Genomic DNA, 17,967 nt, shown 5'->3' on the forward strand with positions numbered 1-17,967 from the left:
AGTCATAGGCTGCCTGCTGTGGTTACGAGGCGGTCTGAAGGAGTCTGGAGTCAAATTCCTGAACACGTAGGAGCTCCTCCAGCCGCTCCAACACGACGCACCGAATAACGGATTACCGATCGCTCTTCGATGAGACACAGCTTTTAATGTATTCGGCTACTCGTGCCATTACGCTGCATCAAACCGTGTGATGTTGTTGTTTTTTTTTCATCATTTCTCCACCAGAAACATGCCGTGAGGATCTCTTTCTCTCCAGACCGCCTGTTCACTCGCAACCCACTTGTTTGCCGCAGAGAAGAAATGTAAGAGAATCCTGAAGTGCTAATAGGTGATCAATCCTGTCAGCAAATGTTTGTTATGGACAAAGAAGCGCGTGTGAAAAAAGCCGGTGCCACACGTCATTCTAAACTGGGAGAAAAAAAAAAAAAAAAAAAAAAACCAACAGCCTCGGTTAATTTTTCCACAACGGAAATGAGATCAGTCCCATTGGCTCCACTTCTTACTAAAACATGGTCGAAGTAACTCCATGAAGCAGCAGCAGCACCGGGATCTGATCTTTTCTGACTTCTGCCTACAAACATCTTTGTTGTTGATGGAAAGATGTTTGCTGGACTGATGGGGCTGGAATGTAGGCGCAACTCTCTGCCTCACCACGCCGAAGTCATGGAAGGTAAAGGAGCATTTTATTTCTGTTTAAACTATCAACTGCTGTCAACAATCATCAGTAGCTTTTTATGGCAGAAAGGGACGATGAAAAAAGACTGGTTTGAATTCTCATCAAGAGCTATACACATGACTTTAGAATGTTATACAACATAATAAGGGGTGAACACTTAGATTAAACTTAAGTGGAAAGAAATACACTAGCAGAGTTCTTACTTGAGAGCGTGGAGTGGATCTAAATAGTGCCGGTCCAACTCATCCAAAACAAGACCTCTGGTTATTTGCACTGTGAAGCTCATTGTCACAAAATAAACAGACGATCTGTGTGCTTTGGAGTCCTCCAGCTGGTTGTCCACACTGACATTCACTCACTAATACATGAACTGTCTTTGCATCAGTCAGGTAAAAAAATGTGGACGGCTCCCACCGGTCTGTGATGATGGGTGATGAGTGCAAAGTGATATACTTTTCTCTCTGTTGAATATGTATTGAGGGGACAAATGATGGCACCCCTTGCATATTATCTCTTGCCCAACCTTCTTGCATATTCACACTTTCCAGTAACACATTACTGCTTCAGATAGTCCGTCCATAATCACTGGTTTCATTCAAAAATCTCTTTACAACCAGGCTACTACTACCTTTAACAGTTTTAGTTCAAAATCTCACAAAAGTTACTAAACTTGCTTGTAGAACAAAGATCCTTTTCAAACACACAGCCAGTGTTTTATGTCATCCTACAAATGACAGCTAGGCATCTCCCGCTGTAAACAGCTGGTAAGATTACTAACATTAATTATCCTACAGCCTGTTGAATGTGTGTGACGATAAGCATCTGAGAGAAAAGACCGGCTGTTTGTCACACTTTTACACATTGTTGACATTTAAATAAATCAAATGAATCCATGTATCAAATGATCAAAACTTTAAGTCATAAGAAGCATCGGGTGATAAGGCCATCTCATGTGACAATTATAATAATGGACGTCAAAATGTCAGTTGAATGTTAGCATTTAACTGTACTACCAACAAATAAATAGTACTTCAGTTTCTTGTCAGCCATCATAGGCCTTTTTGTTTTTCCAGATAGATGGATTCACTTCTAGGTCTCCATTGGTCAAAGAACTTTCATTTCTCTATTTCTGTTGCCGTGGTCGGTCACAAGTGACGAGTCGTTGCACATCTGCCCGAGCAGTGCTGCTTCTCAGGAGGCCACTGACATGCAGATCTGCTGGTGTGTGTGTGTGTGTGTGTGTGTGTGTGTGTGTGTGTGTGTGTGTGTGTGTGTGTGTGTGTGTGTGTGTGTGTGTGTGTGTGTGTGAGGGTGCTGAGCTTGTTCCTCAAAAGTTTGTGTTTTTATGAGATCCTCTGCATTCCTCTGCTCGTTGGCCGAAGCACTTTCAACAACCAATGGGATGCGGCGTTTAACCTACGGGCTCTGAGGAGGGCCCGTTTAATCTCCGAAAGTAAATAATCCAACCTCCTCTGGCTGGGACGCCGTTGTTTTCCCGCACTTTGTGCCGAGGCTCCTCAACATAACCGACTGCTGCAATGAGAAAGCTGTTATTGTTGCAGTGGGATCAGTCGGCACTCGGTGTTGAACCACTTGAGGTCTCCTTTTGCTTATTTGCCGTTTCTGCCGGAATTCCTGGCAAACAATTATAGCACAGAGCCTGGCAGGAAGCAGCAAATGACATACCTCTGAGGGGCTTCAACCGAGTTGTCGATGCCCCCCAAACACACACACACACACACGCACGCACACAATGGGCCCTGAGGCATTTCCTTCCTCTTCACTGAGAAGAGCTGTCTTTCTGTAATCGAAGCATGACAAGGATACAGTACCACTTTCTATCATTGAGTCCTTCCCCCTTTCGCTCTTCCACTCTCTTGAGTGGGCTCCACATTACATCTTGACCACACCAGATGGTGGACGGTTGTGTTGGGTACCTACGGAGGGTTGGGTTTCCAGAATTGGTTACGGAACAGTGGCCACGTCTGTAAAGAAACACTAATGGAGATGCATGCAACCTGAGCTTAAGTGCGGAGGATCCCAGTGGACAGAAGCAGTACAGCGGCCCGGGGACAATGGGAACACCCCTTTGTTACTCTCACTGCCAATCAAATGCAACTAACATCCCCACGCTCCCTTAAAGTTCTGTCTTTTTGTCTCTCTTCCTCTCCAGTCACATGGGAGGCTTTAGTGGTGACATCACCGGGAGTCATGGGGGGGTAGTGGTCATGGATTGTTTCCCCTAAATACAGCTAGACAAAGAATAACTGAGCTCCCATTGAGGAAAATAGCGTCAATACAATGTGATGTTCTTTCAAGGTTTATATGTATTTGATTGTAACTAATGTATAATTGTCATTAAGTGTAACAGGGTTTTTTACAATGACAGTGGTTTGAATGCCCCCAGTGTTCTCAGTACAAAAGTCTGTGTCAGTGTGTGTATTGAGTGTGAGTGTGAGTGTGAGTGTGTGTGTGTGTGTGTGTGTGTGTGTGTGTGTGTGTGTGTGTGTGTGTGTGTGTGTGTGTGTGTGTGTGTGTGGGAAGAGAAAATTGAGAGCCAGAAGTGAAAGAAGGCGCGACGCAGCTGTACACAAAGGGGCTGTTGATCCCCAACATTTCAGCCCGTCTCTGTCTCTGAATCCTAAACGTTACATGTCTTGATCACGCGGCGCTGAAGCAGGTGGCAGGTGTCCAGCTCTGAACACAAACCGGTCTTCATCATTATGCTCTACTTTTATAAATAGTACTGTTATCACTTCTCTTTGCCTGGGTTGGCCTCGTCCGTCTGCAGTGGATTCCAAACTATTTGTGTCCATACAAACCTTTAACATATGATTCAAACGGTAACAATATGAGGTAAATTAGTAACATTATTAAGGACATTGCTATAAGGACAATACTATATATCAAATGAATTAACAATTAATCAAATTAGTACATGTAAACATGTGGAATGAAATGCTAAAAGTCACAAACCCAAAGAGAATGATCACCTGACTAAGTTCTCCCTAGTTCCTCTCAGGTCTACGAAGTGTTTTTTGCATCTTTCAGCTCATTGTTTATGTTTTTTACGGCTCCGTAACTCAACTGTTTTTGGTTGATTCTCCCTGATCGCATCAACTTTGTTTCTTAGCAACAAAAATCTCTGATAAACCCACTGTATGCTACTTTCTCTGCACCAAACAACAGTCAGACATAGTTAAAAAGAAGCTGCTGAACATAATGAAGCATTTGGCTGCTACTGAGCCAAATATTTCCCTGAAGAGATCAGACTCATGACTTCAGATTACTGCTAATGTTGCTCCCTAACCACTGGGAGGCAACAGTTGGCTTATAATTTAACTATACCAACTTTATAGGGTGATACAATATTATGACAATGTTGTTCTTAAAGCTTGTTCCATTATTCCAAGTGCCAAAAATGTAATAATAATAATAATAATGCTGCTATAATCACATTGATTTTGTTTGTCTTTTCTTCCCTGTCAAATCTTTTTCCAACACGCATTAAACATGTCAAACGTGCCTCCAAAATAGAGCTTGTTATTTCGAAATTAAACTTTCTTACTATAATCTGAACAGCCTTGTTAGCATCTAGGGTGTGTATTCGACTAAATAAATTCTCATTCTAATGTGTTAAATAATTGATTAGTTGATTTGAATGGACAGATCTGTAAACCTGCGTTTTCTGCACAAATAATCACACAAAAGCACCACTTTAAATCTAGTTTTAACCAGATTTTACAGATGTGCGCTCATAAGTTTCTTGGAAATCAGTTCTTTAGCATGAAAAAGGCATAAAAATCGAAAATGTGACTAGGAGGGGGCACCCTTTAAAGCATCAGAGCAGTTGTGTTTGTTTTGTGTTAAAGCATGAATCAGATTCACTCAGCTTCTCTTCCACTCCACCCCTGCAGCACGGCCTGACCCTCAGTTTGAGAAGGTTTAGTTCAACTTCTTTGTTTTTCAAAGATAAACCGATTTAAATGTAACTTCAGGAAGTATTGTTCATGCACGTACACTCCTCCACTGAGAGGCGGGCCTTAACTCAAAATGACGGTGTTGCTTTGGTATTTCCCAACAGCTTGAGCAGAACTCTGGGAAATGTCAGACATCTGCCCAAGTTGTGCTTTTAGGGCTATGGGTGGGAAAAGTCATTTTGGTTTGATTATATCACAATCAGAACACATATAATTTAACATTCTTGTGTAGCTGGCACGTTTAGCATCACATTTTCCTGATGTACTCAATGAATGCACAGCTAATCCTGCCAGTTCCATGAGCTCACTCGTTATCTTCCTAATGACCGTGTTGTCCAGCTTAACGGTTAATCTCTGCGTCGACAGGTGGCAGAGCATCAGGGACAGCTGGCGGCTCCACTCGTAAGAGACTCCACCGAAGACCGGGGTACATGAGAGGAGAGCAGTCCAGACTACAGAGCTCCACTCATGGGCAGGAGGAGGAAGAGGAGGAGGAGGAGGAGGAAGGGAGGTCTACTTGTATTAGGAACGGTAAATCTGGACGTCACACTGACACCACTGAGGGAACCAGCGCTCAGAGAATGAGTCTAACACCTGCTGTCCAAGTGTCATTAATGAATCAGCAACGTCCTGATAAACTCACATGTAGCTCCTGGAGGAGTAAGAGCTTTCTCTGCTCTTTTACCCGTCCTCTTCCTCATGTGGACTACAGTGCCAGTAATGGTGCATCAAGCCAGCATGGTCTGTCCTCTCTGCCTCAGAATGAACTCAGGTTAAGTCCGAGCCCGGCCGTCCGGTCCTCGACGGAGGACTCCTTTAACTCCAGCTTCAGTTTCATCCAGCTGTCTCTCAACTCCAGCCAGAGGACAGACGTAACCACTGCCACACCGTCCCGGGAACCAGAACCACTAAATCAATCAACTGAAGCATTTAGTTTGCCTCCAACAAAACCAGCAACCTTATCCATTGTGCACAATGTCTCAAAACAGTCAACTCCTGTCCAATCACTGCCCTCCTGCACCCCGAGCAGCCGGGTGGACAGAGAGGAGCCGTCGTTGGGCGGGCGGTTTTGGCAGGAGTGTCTGTGGGAGGTCACGCCGAAACTGCCCGACAGTGACTCACGATCTCTGGACATTGAGATCACCTCCTCACTGTCTGTGGACTCAGACACAGCCTCCGCCTCCTCCATCACCTCCGGCTACGAGAGCGCCACTCCTGCGTCCGACCAAGGCTGGGACATCCTGGTGAAGAGGTACGAGGGAGTGCTGCAAGACTGTCTCCAGAACAACCGCACTCACACCAAGGTGGGCATGATGGGCTTCTGATGCAGGGCTGTTGTCCCAATTTGCCTTTATTGAGTTTGAGTCAATTCCAAGTCCAGGTTCAGAATCAAGAATCAAACACCATGATGTTTTTTTTAAAAGGAATAGTTTGACATGTTGGAGAACACATAAATTGCTTTCCTGCCAAGAGTTAGTGAAGATTGATACCTCTCATAACTCTCGGCAAGAAAGAAAATAAGCATGTTTACCAAAATGTCAGACTATTTCTTTAAGACCAAGAGCAAAATAGGAAATCTGAGTGTTAACACATAGTTTACTGAGCACTGAAAAGATTAACACACACGTGGCTCTATCTGGCATCTAACATCAATCTACAGCTCTACACTATACTATATACTTTGAGGTCACGGGGTCTCATTACAGGAACTACGTATGCCTGAAATCCTGTTTTATCTCAGTTTAGGATGCCATTTAGGATGTTTGGCTTTACAGAAACTTAATCTAAAAAATAAATAATTTAGGGAAAAATAGTATCTTATTTTAGGATAGACATTTAGCTATGACAGAACCTTCCTAACTTCTAAGGCATAAACCCTGTCCTCACTTCAAAAAATGCAGCAGCACTGCTGTTAGGTCTGTATGGCAATGAAGATGGAGGACAACATGATCAATGTAAAATATAATTAGTAACAGGCCAATTCAAATAATACGTTGACGTTTCAATTTCCCAGACCATGCATTATTGGGTATATATACACTGCCAATGCAATACATTTCAAATTTGATCCAAAGCAGATAAAGAATGCTCTTTTTGTCCATGTTAGCAAAGCTAGCCAGTGACTTGTGAGAGCCGTTGATATTATGGCTTGTCCATCACAAGTAGCCTACCGCTTTATTCTAAACATAGATACAGGCATGACAGGACAAGTGCCAATAGAATAATATTATTTACAGTTATAGGTAAGATAGGAGGTCCGAGATATGATGGGACACAGCCAAGAGTTTAGGACTTGCTTCTGTAACAGGAAGATAGCAGTTAGAATATTCAACTGTAATTAGGCCCCCGATCCAACCTGTTCCTTAATCTACAGGAGTTAACATACTAAACAGGTGAAATCCCTTAAACTGTATGTGTCGGACAGATTCATTTTAAAAACAAGTAGTTAGGTCGATGTTTTAAACTTCACATCCAGTCCTCAACTTGCTGAGCCAGATGGACTAATGGTCATTGCACCCACACTCCTTTTTGGGGGGGGCATGTGGCGACTGTTTGAAGTGCATTGCCCTCTGGACTGTTGGGTAATCAGCTGTGTCTCCCACCTATTGTGTCTCCGTTTCAGATTGAGTCCATGATGTTGAAGCTACAGAGGCTCCAGCAGAAAGCCATTCTGGATGACGACTATGACGCAGGTGAGCTAAGACTTTCAGTTGAGCCGCTGCTTTAATGAGCTAGTCGTACCACATACTGTAGGTGTGGATGGATTGTAGAGAGCTTCCCTTGAACTAACTTGTTTTTTTCTGACATGTTTTATGCCTTTTTAAAAAAAATCTTTTTAAGTTTAATTTTTGATAAAATGATTTTATCCTCCTCATTGTTTTTTGATATGGTATAATTTAAAAAGGGACAGAGAGTTGCAGCAGCGTAACATGCAGTAACTTTATGGGATTCTCCATTTATTTCGAGGTTTCACCTATGTGTTCAGTCAGGACCCGGACATTTATCAGTTTGACATTTAAGATGAGGATGTTAGTATATATGGGAAGTGCCCCAGTTGTCTTTATTATATCTCTTGCTAACTGAATTAGCTGTGGATTTTTGATAAAGCATGCGAGGCTGCGCATTTATTAGAGCTGAAAAAATAGTTTGTCGTTTACTGGCTCTGACGCACATTTCAAATCAAACTCACTGGAGAGTTTTGTGACTTTTACTATGATTAATAAAAAAAAAAACTTGTTTTATATTTATTGTCTGAATGATACCTGTTGCTTTGATGATTAGTTTGTCAGTTTAGTTGACACCAACCTTAGTAGTTACTTTTTTGTCACAAGCTAAAGGTTTAATCTTTTAGTTTCTACACCTTAGTGCTCACCACATCGGATCAATCAGCCAAGTTCAACTAAAAATTGTGAAACTACTGTGAAACAAAATCCACATTTATTTACAAGAAAAAACCTGGGGCTATGTGAACACTAATAGCTTTTGATGTTTTTAATTTTGAAGAATGCATGGGAAAGAACCAGTGAGTCCTCAAAGCTAACAAATGTAATCTGGACTTTATTTTCAATCTGTCTCCAGAAGAAACAGATTATATTTATCTGCTGGTCTGAGAAAGGTTTATTTTCCGTATTCTGACCCATTTCTTGTACCTTGTGCCAACATCTGCTGTAGACTTTGAATTATTTCAAGTGATGGAAAAAGTCATTATTTAGGTCAGTGTGTCTTTTCAGGTTTTCTGTTTGCCTTTTGATATTGTGCATCACTCTCTCTTACATTTGAAACTCCACCAGTTCTTTTCCACCCGTTAACCTCTGTTGCTGTTTTTACGTCACCAGCTCTCCATAAAATGCTGCAAACAAGAAATAAGAGGGTTGATTAGATTTTCTTGCTTCTTTCTAAATGAATGAGTTTTAAATGAAAGCAAATATGTCTTCTTGGAAATAGCAAGCGGAGAATTGTTCAGCATTGACTGAAGTTTTCTCTCTCTGAGGGCCTTCTAATTAAAGTATAATTTGGTAATTGAATAAGGAGTAACATGTGTGCAGATGTGCTATTTCAGTGAATGTAGGCTACGTAGACATTATGACCTAGAGAGTAATCCGGTTTCTGTGAAGTCACAACAAGTTTCTACATTGACTTTCTGACTTAAACCTAGTTGCTAATAACTTAAGTTTTCTGTAAATGTTGATGCATGTTATTTAGTATGTTTGTGTGTGTGTTTTCAGCTGAGCGTTTTGGGAAAAAGCTGGAGGAGCTGTGCAGGGAGCGGGGCACTCTGAAGCTGGGTTTACCCTCGAGACAGCCCAGCGTGGCTCTGTTCCTGGAGCGGCTCAGACAGGTGGTGCACAGCGCACTCCAGAGGGCAGACTGCAGTCAGTGCAGGTCAGTCACACGGCAACGTTAACAATAGCATTAGTGTACACACTGCTGAGGAAAAAATGAACGTCACGTTCTGTGGTTCCTGTCATGCTAATCTATGAACCCTTTCTTTCTGATACACCAAATGAATATCACAGTAATCATAAACTACTGTGTTTATAATGAAGTATATTTTTGCTCCCTTGACAATTGGAGAACCACATGTTGAAGGTAAACGTCAAGTGAATGGTTGAAATTGAATTTAAATTGAATTTATAAAAAAAAAAGATATAAAAAAACCTATTTTGTGTCAGATTTCATTTAATAACATTATTTGTTCATTTTGACAACAATAATTTACTAATATTATATTGGTAATTACAAACTCATACTATTACATGGTGGTTAACAATATTAAAGTGTTGCTACACAGCCCTACTGGGTTTGTAGTACTGAAGTCAACAGGTTCTTCAGCTCTTGGTGAAATTTGCATTATGACAGTTTTATGTGGTTAAATTGAGTTTATTAGCTTTGTCCTGTGATCACAATCTATCTTCCATTATAATGTTGTGGGATAGAGCAGTTAGGAAAGGGTGTTAAAAATAGCTCTTGTAACAGGAAGGAAATCAGGTGGGGCCTCTCCAGAGGGTATCCTGAACAAATGCAACCAAAAGTTCATGCAGCGATGCACTGTTACTGTTTTCCACACAAACAGTAGCTCAGAGTTTTTAAAATGCTAAAAGAAACAGGAAAAAAAACATGCCGCCAGAGATGTAAGGTCATTTTTTTGTTATTTAGCATGTTCCTTCATTTTAATTACTTGGACTAAGATTGAGAAAATCAGTAAGACATTAGTTCAAATCAGGGGTTAACTTCTGGTTCTGAAAAGTGAAGCTAATAGGGAATCAGGGGGCGACTCCTCTGGTAGCAAAAAAATGTCTTCTCACTTGATTTATTACCTCACTAAACATTGTAAACAAGAGTTTATGGTATTATTTGCTAGTTTAAATTGTTCTTCAATACACCATGATGTTAATTTAGTAAATTAGGATCTATTTAGAGTAAAATAAACATTGGATGGTTACAAAAAAAGTAATTGATAAAAGGCCCCCTAAAGTGCTTAAAAAAAGAGAAATATGTGTACTTCTGCTTCAGAGGAAACATTCTACTTATACAATTACCCGACTGAGAGATGTTAGTGGTTATGTTGCAGATTCAGACGTAACTTAGAAAATATTGCAAATACAATATGATAAATTATTATTCATTAAACTATTCAGCATCACGGCATTGAAAGCTCCACCTTGAACGGACGTTAAGTCAACTTTAGTATATTTGATATAGTGAGATAGTTTTATTATATACAGTTAACAGTTTTACTTCAGTAAAGGAATTTTTCAAGCAGCCTTCTTCTTCTACAACTGTCAGTACCAACATTCCCGGTTAGAAAAAGGGTAAAAAATATAGCAAGACAGCATTTTCATGTGGTCTCAAATCATTAAATCCACCCCTGAAAAACACACTGCGGCTGGAGTCACTCACAGTAAGAAACTTTGGTGAAATACACTGAACACTTAATTTCGAAATAGGCATATTAGTAACTACTGTCCCAATACACAGTGCACTTGTAGTGCCTCCAATATAAGCTAACCTGAAAGGGACCAAAAGGACCCTGAAATGAGAATGTAGGTTATGAACAAATAGAAAATGCCATAATTAAAGATCATCATTGCTGAGGCTTTTGTAGTGACTGTTTGTTTTTGTGGCTGGTTGTCAGGGAGACAGTAGAGGCTGATGCAAGAGAGCGGTCCGACTCATTGCAGGGCCCACTGCATCGAAGAGATCGCCTGATCCAAGAGAAACGGCTGGTAGAGGTAAATTCAGCTCACATTATGTTATTAAAGCTTTCAAAGGAGATTTTTTTGCCACTTTGAGTCACGTATATGTGTAATATTATACTGAAAAATACCTATTTTTTTAAAGAAAGACTTATAGTTGTGCTCAAATCTGTAGCCCTCTTCTTCTACACCGGATAATTAACGCAAAGATCATAAATGAAACCTGTGCAGGAGGAGATGAAAGAGCTGCAGCGCAGGCTGGCGGAGCTGAAGGACCGAAGCCGATGCCTGGAGCAGCAGATCCAGCGGGAGGAGCAGCGGGTGGAGGCCGAGGAGCTGGAGGGCTCCGTGCTGAGGAGCTGCACGGTGGCCCAGCTCCGCGACATGAGCCGAACCCTGCAGGACCTCGTCACCTCTGACAACCGGGCACAGATCTCCGTCTCTCCTTCACCCTCCTTGTTAAGGTGGGCGTCACAGATGTGCAGAATATTGTGTTACAGTGTACTATCTGAAAAAAAGTGGCACAGGATTGATTTGGGGGAAATTTACTGATGTCACTTTTTACGTGAGCAGGTGCATAAAGAGATCTTTGCATAATATTGGCTTTTGCTGTCCAGAAGGTGTATGTGCTTCTGCGAGAAACGTGTAAATGTATGTGGAAAAATGTAAATGTCAATTTGTGCCTTGGGAGTGTTCTGTGAAGAAACATCTTAACACATTACACATTTGCATTTTACACGTTATTATGATGTTTTTTTCCCCCATTGGTCATGGGAGTCAGACTTTAATTGGTTAAGGATGAACGTTGCCGAAAGCCATAACTATGAAAATCATATGGGCCCAACACACATTGACATTACTCAGAAATGAAATGATTGGCTGAAGGTTGCACTTATAATAAATTGACTGATTTTATAATTATATTACGCACCTAATATATACTCTATACAATATGGATCATATGAGACACAGCAGATAAACCTCCAATATGTGCTCACAGTCCAGGTGAGTTATTTTGACAGTAAATGGCAAAAAACTCACAGTTCTCACAGTTCCTGCAGTACTGTCAGTCACCAGGTGGGGCTACTAGAGAGCTGTGAGAGGTAGCGACACTACAACAACCATCAGTCCATGAATGTTTTTTCCTACATCAAGTCACGTATTTTTCTTATCATTAAATGAGCTCATTTAGAGGAGGATGTGTCGGAGCAGATTCTCCATTTCACAAAATCTTTCCCTCCCAGCTTCATCCGTCCTCTGACAAACAAAGTGCCGTTTTGCATTAATCTTGCAGCGGGACCGTCTTGTCTTGTACCAAGAAAGTACAACTGAGTCAGAAGTACACTTGTCCTGTTTTCATCCCAATTAACATCTTAAGCAATAGAAGAGTTTTGACAATGCAGATATCCTATTTTCACATATACAACATGCAGCTCAACTTGTACACACGTTTGGATGTTTGAGGGATGCACATGTGATTTTTGATGACTACTAGCTCTTGTGCCTGTGGAAGATGAAACCATTTATAGTGAGTCGCTTTGAACAAAAAGCGGCAGCCAAATGAATGTAATGTAATGCAATAATTGTGCAAGAATGATTTGTTTATTTTCAGGTTCAGAGAGGACGCATCCAGCAGCCTCGACTACTTCTTCTTTATTCCTCGCATCCTCCTGTGCCCTCAATCCTCTTCTCTCACACCTGTTTGAACCTGCTTTGAATTTTAATGGTTTTTCTCAGATGCAAATTATTATTTTGCATCGTATCCTCTGAAGTTAACAGCTTGCGACGACGGAGCACCGCGGAAAGCGTCTCTGTCTTGCCACTCATTAGAAAGACATGTAAATTGTACTTATCGCCTTCCTCGGTGGCGTGACCCGCCATCACTGGCATAATTTGATATCTGACGTATTCTCACCCCAACTGGAACACATTTATTCTCGCAGCTGATTGAAATTGCGACCTCGGATGGGATATTCAGCTGCACATCTCCAACCGGTGTGCTTTGGGTCATCGTGAGGATTGTGTTGCTTGCGGTTCCCTTCCCCAAATAAAACAGGATATTTCTTTATGATATGAAGATTTATTTCCTTACTGGATTAAAGAAATATGCACTATCCAGCTGCATTCCCCCCAAAAAAGGGTGAAGATACACTGATGTTTAGAGACAACATTTTACCCTGACTCACCCTGAACGTCAGCCTGAATAACATAACTGATTTTTCTGATATGAGACAATTGAGACCATCTCAAGGTGACTGTGTCGTGCATAATGGATGTTATGCTCATTTTGTTTCCGTCTACTAATTGATTTATATCTCTGTCACTGAATAATGTGACCTTGTCAGTTTGAAAATGCCAGATTGAAGGTGTTACTAGGAAACAAATCATATCAGAGCCTTGTTTTGAGCGCAGTGGCATGATTTCAAGATGTAAACGACAGCAGAATAATTGTAAAAAGAGATTCTTGAAGCTCCAGTATTTAATGTTCAATACAGAACAACAGCCAGCAGCCTGTTGGGAGTCACTAAATCCGACAAAGATATTAACCGAGCACATAACCTTAATAAAACCACAATAGTCTTTGCTACTCTCCCATTTTTGAATTGATTTAACAACACAGTGTTAAGTCGTGAGCTCTTAAGGTGCTGGAAGATATATTTAGTTACCTCTAGACAGAGCCAGGCTAGCTGTTTCCCCCCGTGTCCAGTCTTTATGCTAAGCTAACCCGCAGCTGGCTTGAGCTTCATATTAACAGACAGATATAAAAGCAGCATCAATTTCTTTTCATGCAACTCTCAGCAAGAAAGCAAATCAAAGTTTTTCAAGCAAAAGTGACTCCAGTCACTGGTTAGAGTTTTGGTTCCAAATGTGAAATTCATAAGCAGGCCTTATGGTTCCATGTTTGCACACAAAATCAGTCTAAAACATTTGTACTAGACAGTGTGTGAACCTCTTATTCTGCTTGTAGGGATTTGCCGTTTGGAGTTTTTGCTGCGGATGCAAGGACCTAGACTTATCAGTGCATAATTAGTGCCTACTCTTTTGCTCTTATCGATCGGACAAGATCTTTTAAGACATTCCTTCATAAGATTTCTAAACGATTCAGTTACTCTCTTGATAGTTTAAAAAACACACTGTGTTTAGCAGCCAGATGAGTAGATTAGAGTAAACTGGTGGACTTTTAATCCTGTCATTGACATCTATTGCATTCACTCGAAGCACCCAAAAGAAGGAGATGACTCTTTGTACTGCACTGTAATGTGTTTATTTCCTTTTTTGCAGACTCCAGGAGCAAGAGCAGGCTTTGAATCTGTCCATCAAGGAAGCCACTGCTAAAGTAAGCCACCGTTCCTCTGACCCATTTAGTCCAAAACAGCTCAGCCTCCCCTCAGCGTGCCAGCAACGACTGAATGTGTGTGAATATCTAATGAGTAGTAAGTCAAACTGGAAAGCGTGTCCTGTGGGCCAGCGTTAATGTATTAAATATGCATACCAAATGTCAGTGTCTGTATTTATGTGCTTATTTTCATTTGACCAGACAGTGAACTGTCCATAAAGGAAGATTTGGCGTTTTGTAAAATTGCCCCTTAAAGATCCTCCATAAATACAACACTAGAAAAAAACAAATATCAGAATATTTCTGATGAGAAACCGGCAACTGAATTGGTACTTTAGTTAGTGATTTGATTGTAGTGGTTTTCATTTTGGTTTTTCGCAGCCCTTGGACAGATAGATTCATAGATGTATTATGTGAAATATCTGTTTGGCTAGCGTGACTTTGTTGGCTTTTCTATGCGTGTCACTGGTGTATTCCTGTGTGTGAATGGCTTTGCAGGTTTCCCTTTTGGATTTGGTGTGTCTCTGGAGTTCCCTTTTGCTTCTCAGGGATTTGCTCTTCCCTCTCACTAATCTCTATACATAGATCTCTGCAGCTGAAAAAAGCCCAAAGCAGCAGAAATCTGTAAGAAGTGGTGCTTTAAGGAAAGAGGCATAAAGGCAGTCCATAGCGGTGGACATGGGGCTCAGAAAAAAAGACCTTTTTCCTATTACTGTGTTCTTTTGAAAGCGGTCATCAAACGCTTCGACGGCACCTCAAAGGAAAAACGTGGGCTTTCCACGAAGACACACTTTTTCCTCAATCACAAGATTTCCCATTGTTAAGTTAAAATGAAAAAGTTTTGTTCCTAAATGAGATAGCCACCATGTGGAAAATGGCACACCTGCTGTGACAAAATGATTGCTTGTATGAAAGTAACTTTCACTTTCTCTTGACTTTTTTCAGGATTGATGAACAGCCTGATGTTTTGAAATTAAATCACCAATGTCAGAATTTATACGGCTTGAAAGGCACTCTAGAGCTGTTTCCAGTTCATGTAATGCATGAAATAAAATTATGCAAGCCTGTTTTTTTTTTGTATTTCTGTGGGAAGAGAACTCCCTGGAGATTTTCTGCCTCAGAAATACCAACCTATTTGACAGCCTTTTTCAAAGTGTTGCACAGAAATGTGTCGGATTCAAGAAGAAAATGCGTCAGAAAATCCGGCTCCACATCCCTTTGAGTTGTGAGGAATAGTTCCTCAAAAGAAGGAGACGCATCATGGGTATTGTATCCGGCTGTTACTCAAAGTGAATACATTGGAAAGAACAGAGGGTTTAAAGGGCAGACTGAGGGCAGATGTGAGGGCCAGACAGGCGGTATCTGAAGCCATCAACTCCTCTGTGGATACAGCAGAGCTAAGGCGATGCGTCTCCCATCAGGCCCGTGACATTCAGGGCCTTTTTTCCCCCCCTCCCTGACATTCTAATGGCATCTTTTATGGAGATTTCACATTTCCCTGTCTGTCCACGTGAAAGGAGACACATTCTCTTTCTTTTCTAAAGGTTATAGACAAGGTAACAGATCGCCGTTGATGCTCTGCTGTGTATTCAAAGCAGGAGCGAGCACAGAGGGCCGGAAATGAATCTGTAAGGTCTTGTAAGAATGAGTGTCAAAAAAAGAGAATGAAAGCGGAATTGGAAATGAGCTCTGCATCCTGTGGGATCCATGTGTCTGCAAAGGTTTTGTTAGTTACCACCCCACCCTCACTCTCTCCTCAGCCTCTTCTTGTCCTTCTTTTCCCCCAGGTGGTCATGAGTCAGAGGCTGGGCAGCAGCTTGAGGAGGAAAGTCAGCGAGACTGAAACTCAGCTTTTGGCGCTGCATGAAGCCAAACTGGCAGCCATCTCGGGTAAGTCTCCGCTCAACCACACCCCCAGTTCAACCCTTCCTACATCTCCCGTCTTCTGTTTACCTCATCTGCTTGCATCGGCCACCATTAGCCTCACTTAATTGCGCTATAAATGACCGAGGCGCTCATTAATGCGCAGTGTAGGCACCTAATGTCTTCCCGTGGTGCGTCGGCGCAGGTAATGACTTCAGCAGTGCCAAGGAGCTGAAGGCTGAGATGAAGGCGGTGTACCTGGAGCGGGACCGGCTGGATGCTCTGGCCAAGAGGCTGCACAGCCTCAGCTCAGGGAGCAGCCAGGAGCTGGGCAGGATGAAGGAGCAGCGGCAGCAGCTCAGGGAGGAGCTGGAGCAGAGGGAGGCCCAGCACGGTGAGTCACTGAGGCCGGTCTACATCAAGAAAAGGAGAAACTATACGACCCACACGCTTGGTCTTAATTTCATTCAGATATGTAAGAATTTCATTTATCTTTATGACTGGCGTGACTTCCTATTTCTTCTTACCAGGAAGCAGTAATTTGGACAGAAATGAGTGGCTGCTGAGTATTTGACAACTTTCTAGCCATTTATGGGGCAATAAATTATTGATCTTCGCCCCATTTAAACCTGCTTTAGCAGATTTTTTGGCCACTTGTGGGCATTGAAAACAAGCTGTAAACACAAAACTGACATACAAGTTGATGCGGCTATGGCGGCATTAAAAAAACAACTGTCTGTTTACATAAAGCATCATCATTCATCTGAAGTCCAATACTAACTCTACTTTTAGCTCTGTTCGTGGTCATCAGCTGAGGGAAAAAATATTAAACTAGAAAAGGTGATCTCCACCATTTCAGTCTGCAATGACCACTCTGTATTGTGTGACTGAATACATCCCACACTGGCTAACGCTCCATCGATACTCTAATGGGCTGTAAGACATCGTTAAATACACTTCATTCAAACGCAATGTATGCAGTAAGTCAGCTCAAGTTGTCGTATTAGACATTGACTAAGTTGTGAACAGGTACAACAGTGTGTGTACTGGTAGCTTCGTTAGCTGTTAGCCAAACACACTGCAAACTATCCCCCCCCCAACTGTGGGGACTCACTCACTTCCTCGCTAACGGACACACCGATACACACCAGCGATCCTCCTGGTGGGGATGGTAAAATAAATGCACCATCATCAAAACGAACACGCGACCAACCTTTCCTTGCCCACTGCGACTGGAAAGCGTTTGTTGTATTTCTGAAAGGTGCCTTTCTCTCTGTCTTTAAATACACCTTTTAACTATCAATTCAAATGTGCATCGTGAGAGCTCTTTGAAAGAGAAGTCCTCTTGATGTCGCTCCACGCTGGGGGGACATCAATGGACGATGACTTTCCTCCCAATTGAAGGAGAAGTGATCCGCTGTCAGTGGGGAGTCGGCATCAAATGAGTTACCAGCAGGACTGGCAGTTGTTGAGAGGAAGGGGAGGGGTGGCGGGTGTGTGTGTGTGTGTGTGTGTGTGTGTGTGTGTGTGTGTGTGTGTGTGTGTGTGTGTGTGTGTGTGTGTGTGTGTGTGTGTGTGTGTGTGTGTGTGTATTTGTATGCAGGGGGAAATGAGCTTTAGATTGCGCGAAGTAGCCAATTACCTCCGAGCTACTCAGTGCAGACATGATGTATCAGCGCTCGAACGCTCTCCAACTGGAGGAGATCCGAATGCTGCTTAAAGAAAGGACTCACTTTTATGGGGGGGGGGGGGGGTGGTTGGATTGGTTTTGGCCTCCTGGCATCGGCAGAGACATAAATGGACTTTGACAGCACCACCTGGAGTGCTACTTTCTCAACTCCATCAGTCACAGAGGGATTTCTAAAGATTTCTAAAAAAAGGTCACTTTACTCTCTGAGGCACTGAGACGTGAGC

At 42.0% G+C, this 17,967-nt stretch overlaps 1 protein-coding gene across 1 annotated transcript in view; it reads left to right on the forward strand.

Moving 5' to 3' along the window:
* Window positions 1-433: 433 nt before the first annotated feature.
* disc1 (DISC1 scaffold protein) overlaps window positions 434-17,967 on the forward strand; it is a 42,861-nt gene continuing 25,327 nt past the window's right edge. Inside the window, exons 1-9 of the mRNA XM_054600267.1 lie at window positions 434-670; window positions 5,023-5,960; window positions 7,280-7,349; window positions 8,883-9,039; window positions 10,793-10,889; window positions 11,085-11,317; window positions 14,136-14,190; window positions 15,978-16,080; window positions 16,259-16,447. Of these exons, the coding sequence (XP_054456242.1) occupies window positions 601-670; window positions 5,023-5,960; window positions 7,280-7,349; window positions 8,883-9,039; window positions 10,793-10,889; window positions 11,085-11,317; window positions 14,136-14,190; window positions 15,978-16,080; window positions 16,259-16,447 (1,912 nt within the window). The 5' untranslated portion in view covers window positions 434-600. The remainder of the gene's footprint in view (window positions 671-5,022; window positions 5,961-7,279; window positions 7,350-8,882; window positions 9,040-10,792; window positions 10,890-11,084; window positions 11,318-14,135; window positions 14,191-15,977; window positions 16,081-16,258; window positions 16,448-17,967) is intronic.

Source organism: Anoplopoma fimbria, chromosome 6 (genome assembly GCF_027596085.1).
Source record: "Anoplopoma fimbria isolate UVic2021 breed Golden Eagle Sablefish chromosome 6, Afim_UVic_2022, whole genome shotgun sequence".
NCBI lineage: Eukaryota > Metazoa > Chordata > Actinopteri > Perciformes > Anoplopomatidae > Anoplopoma > Anoplopoma fimbria.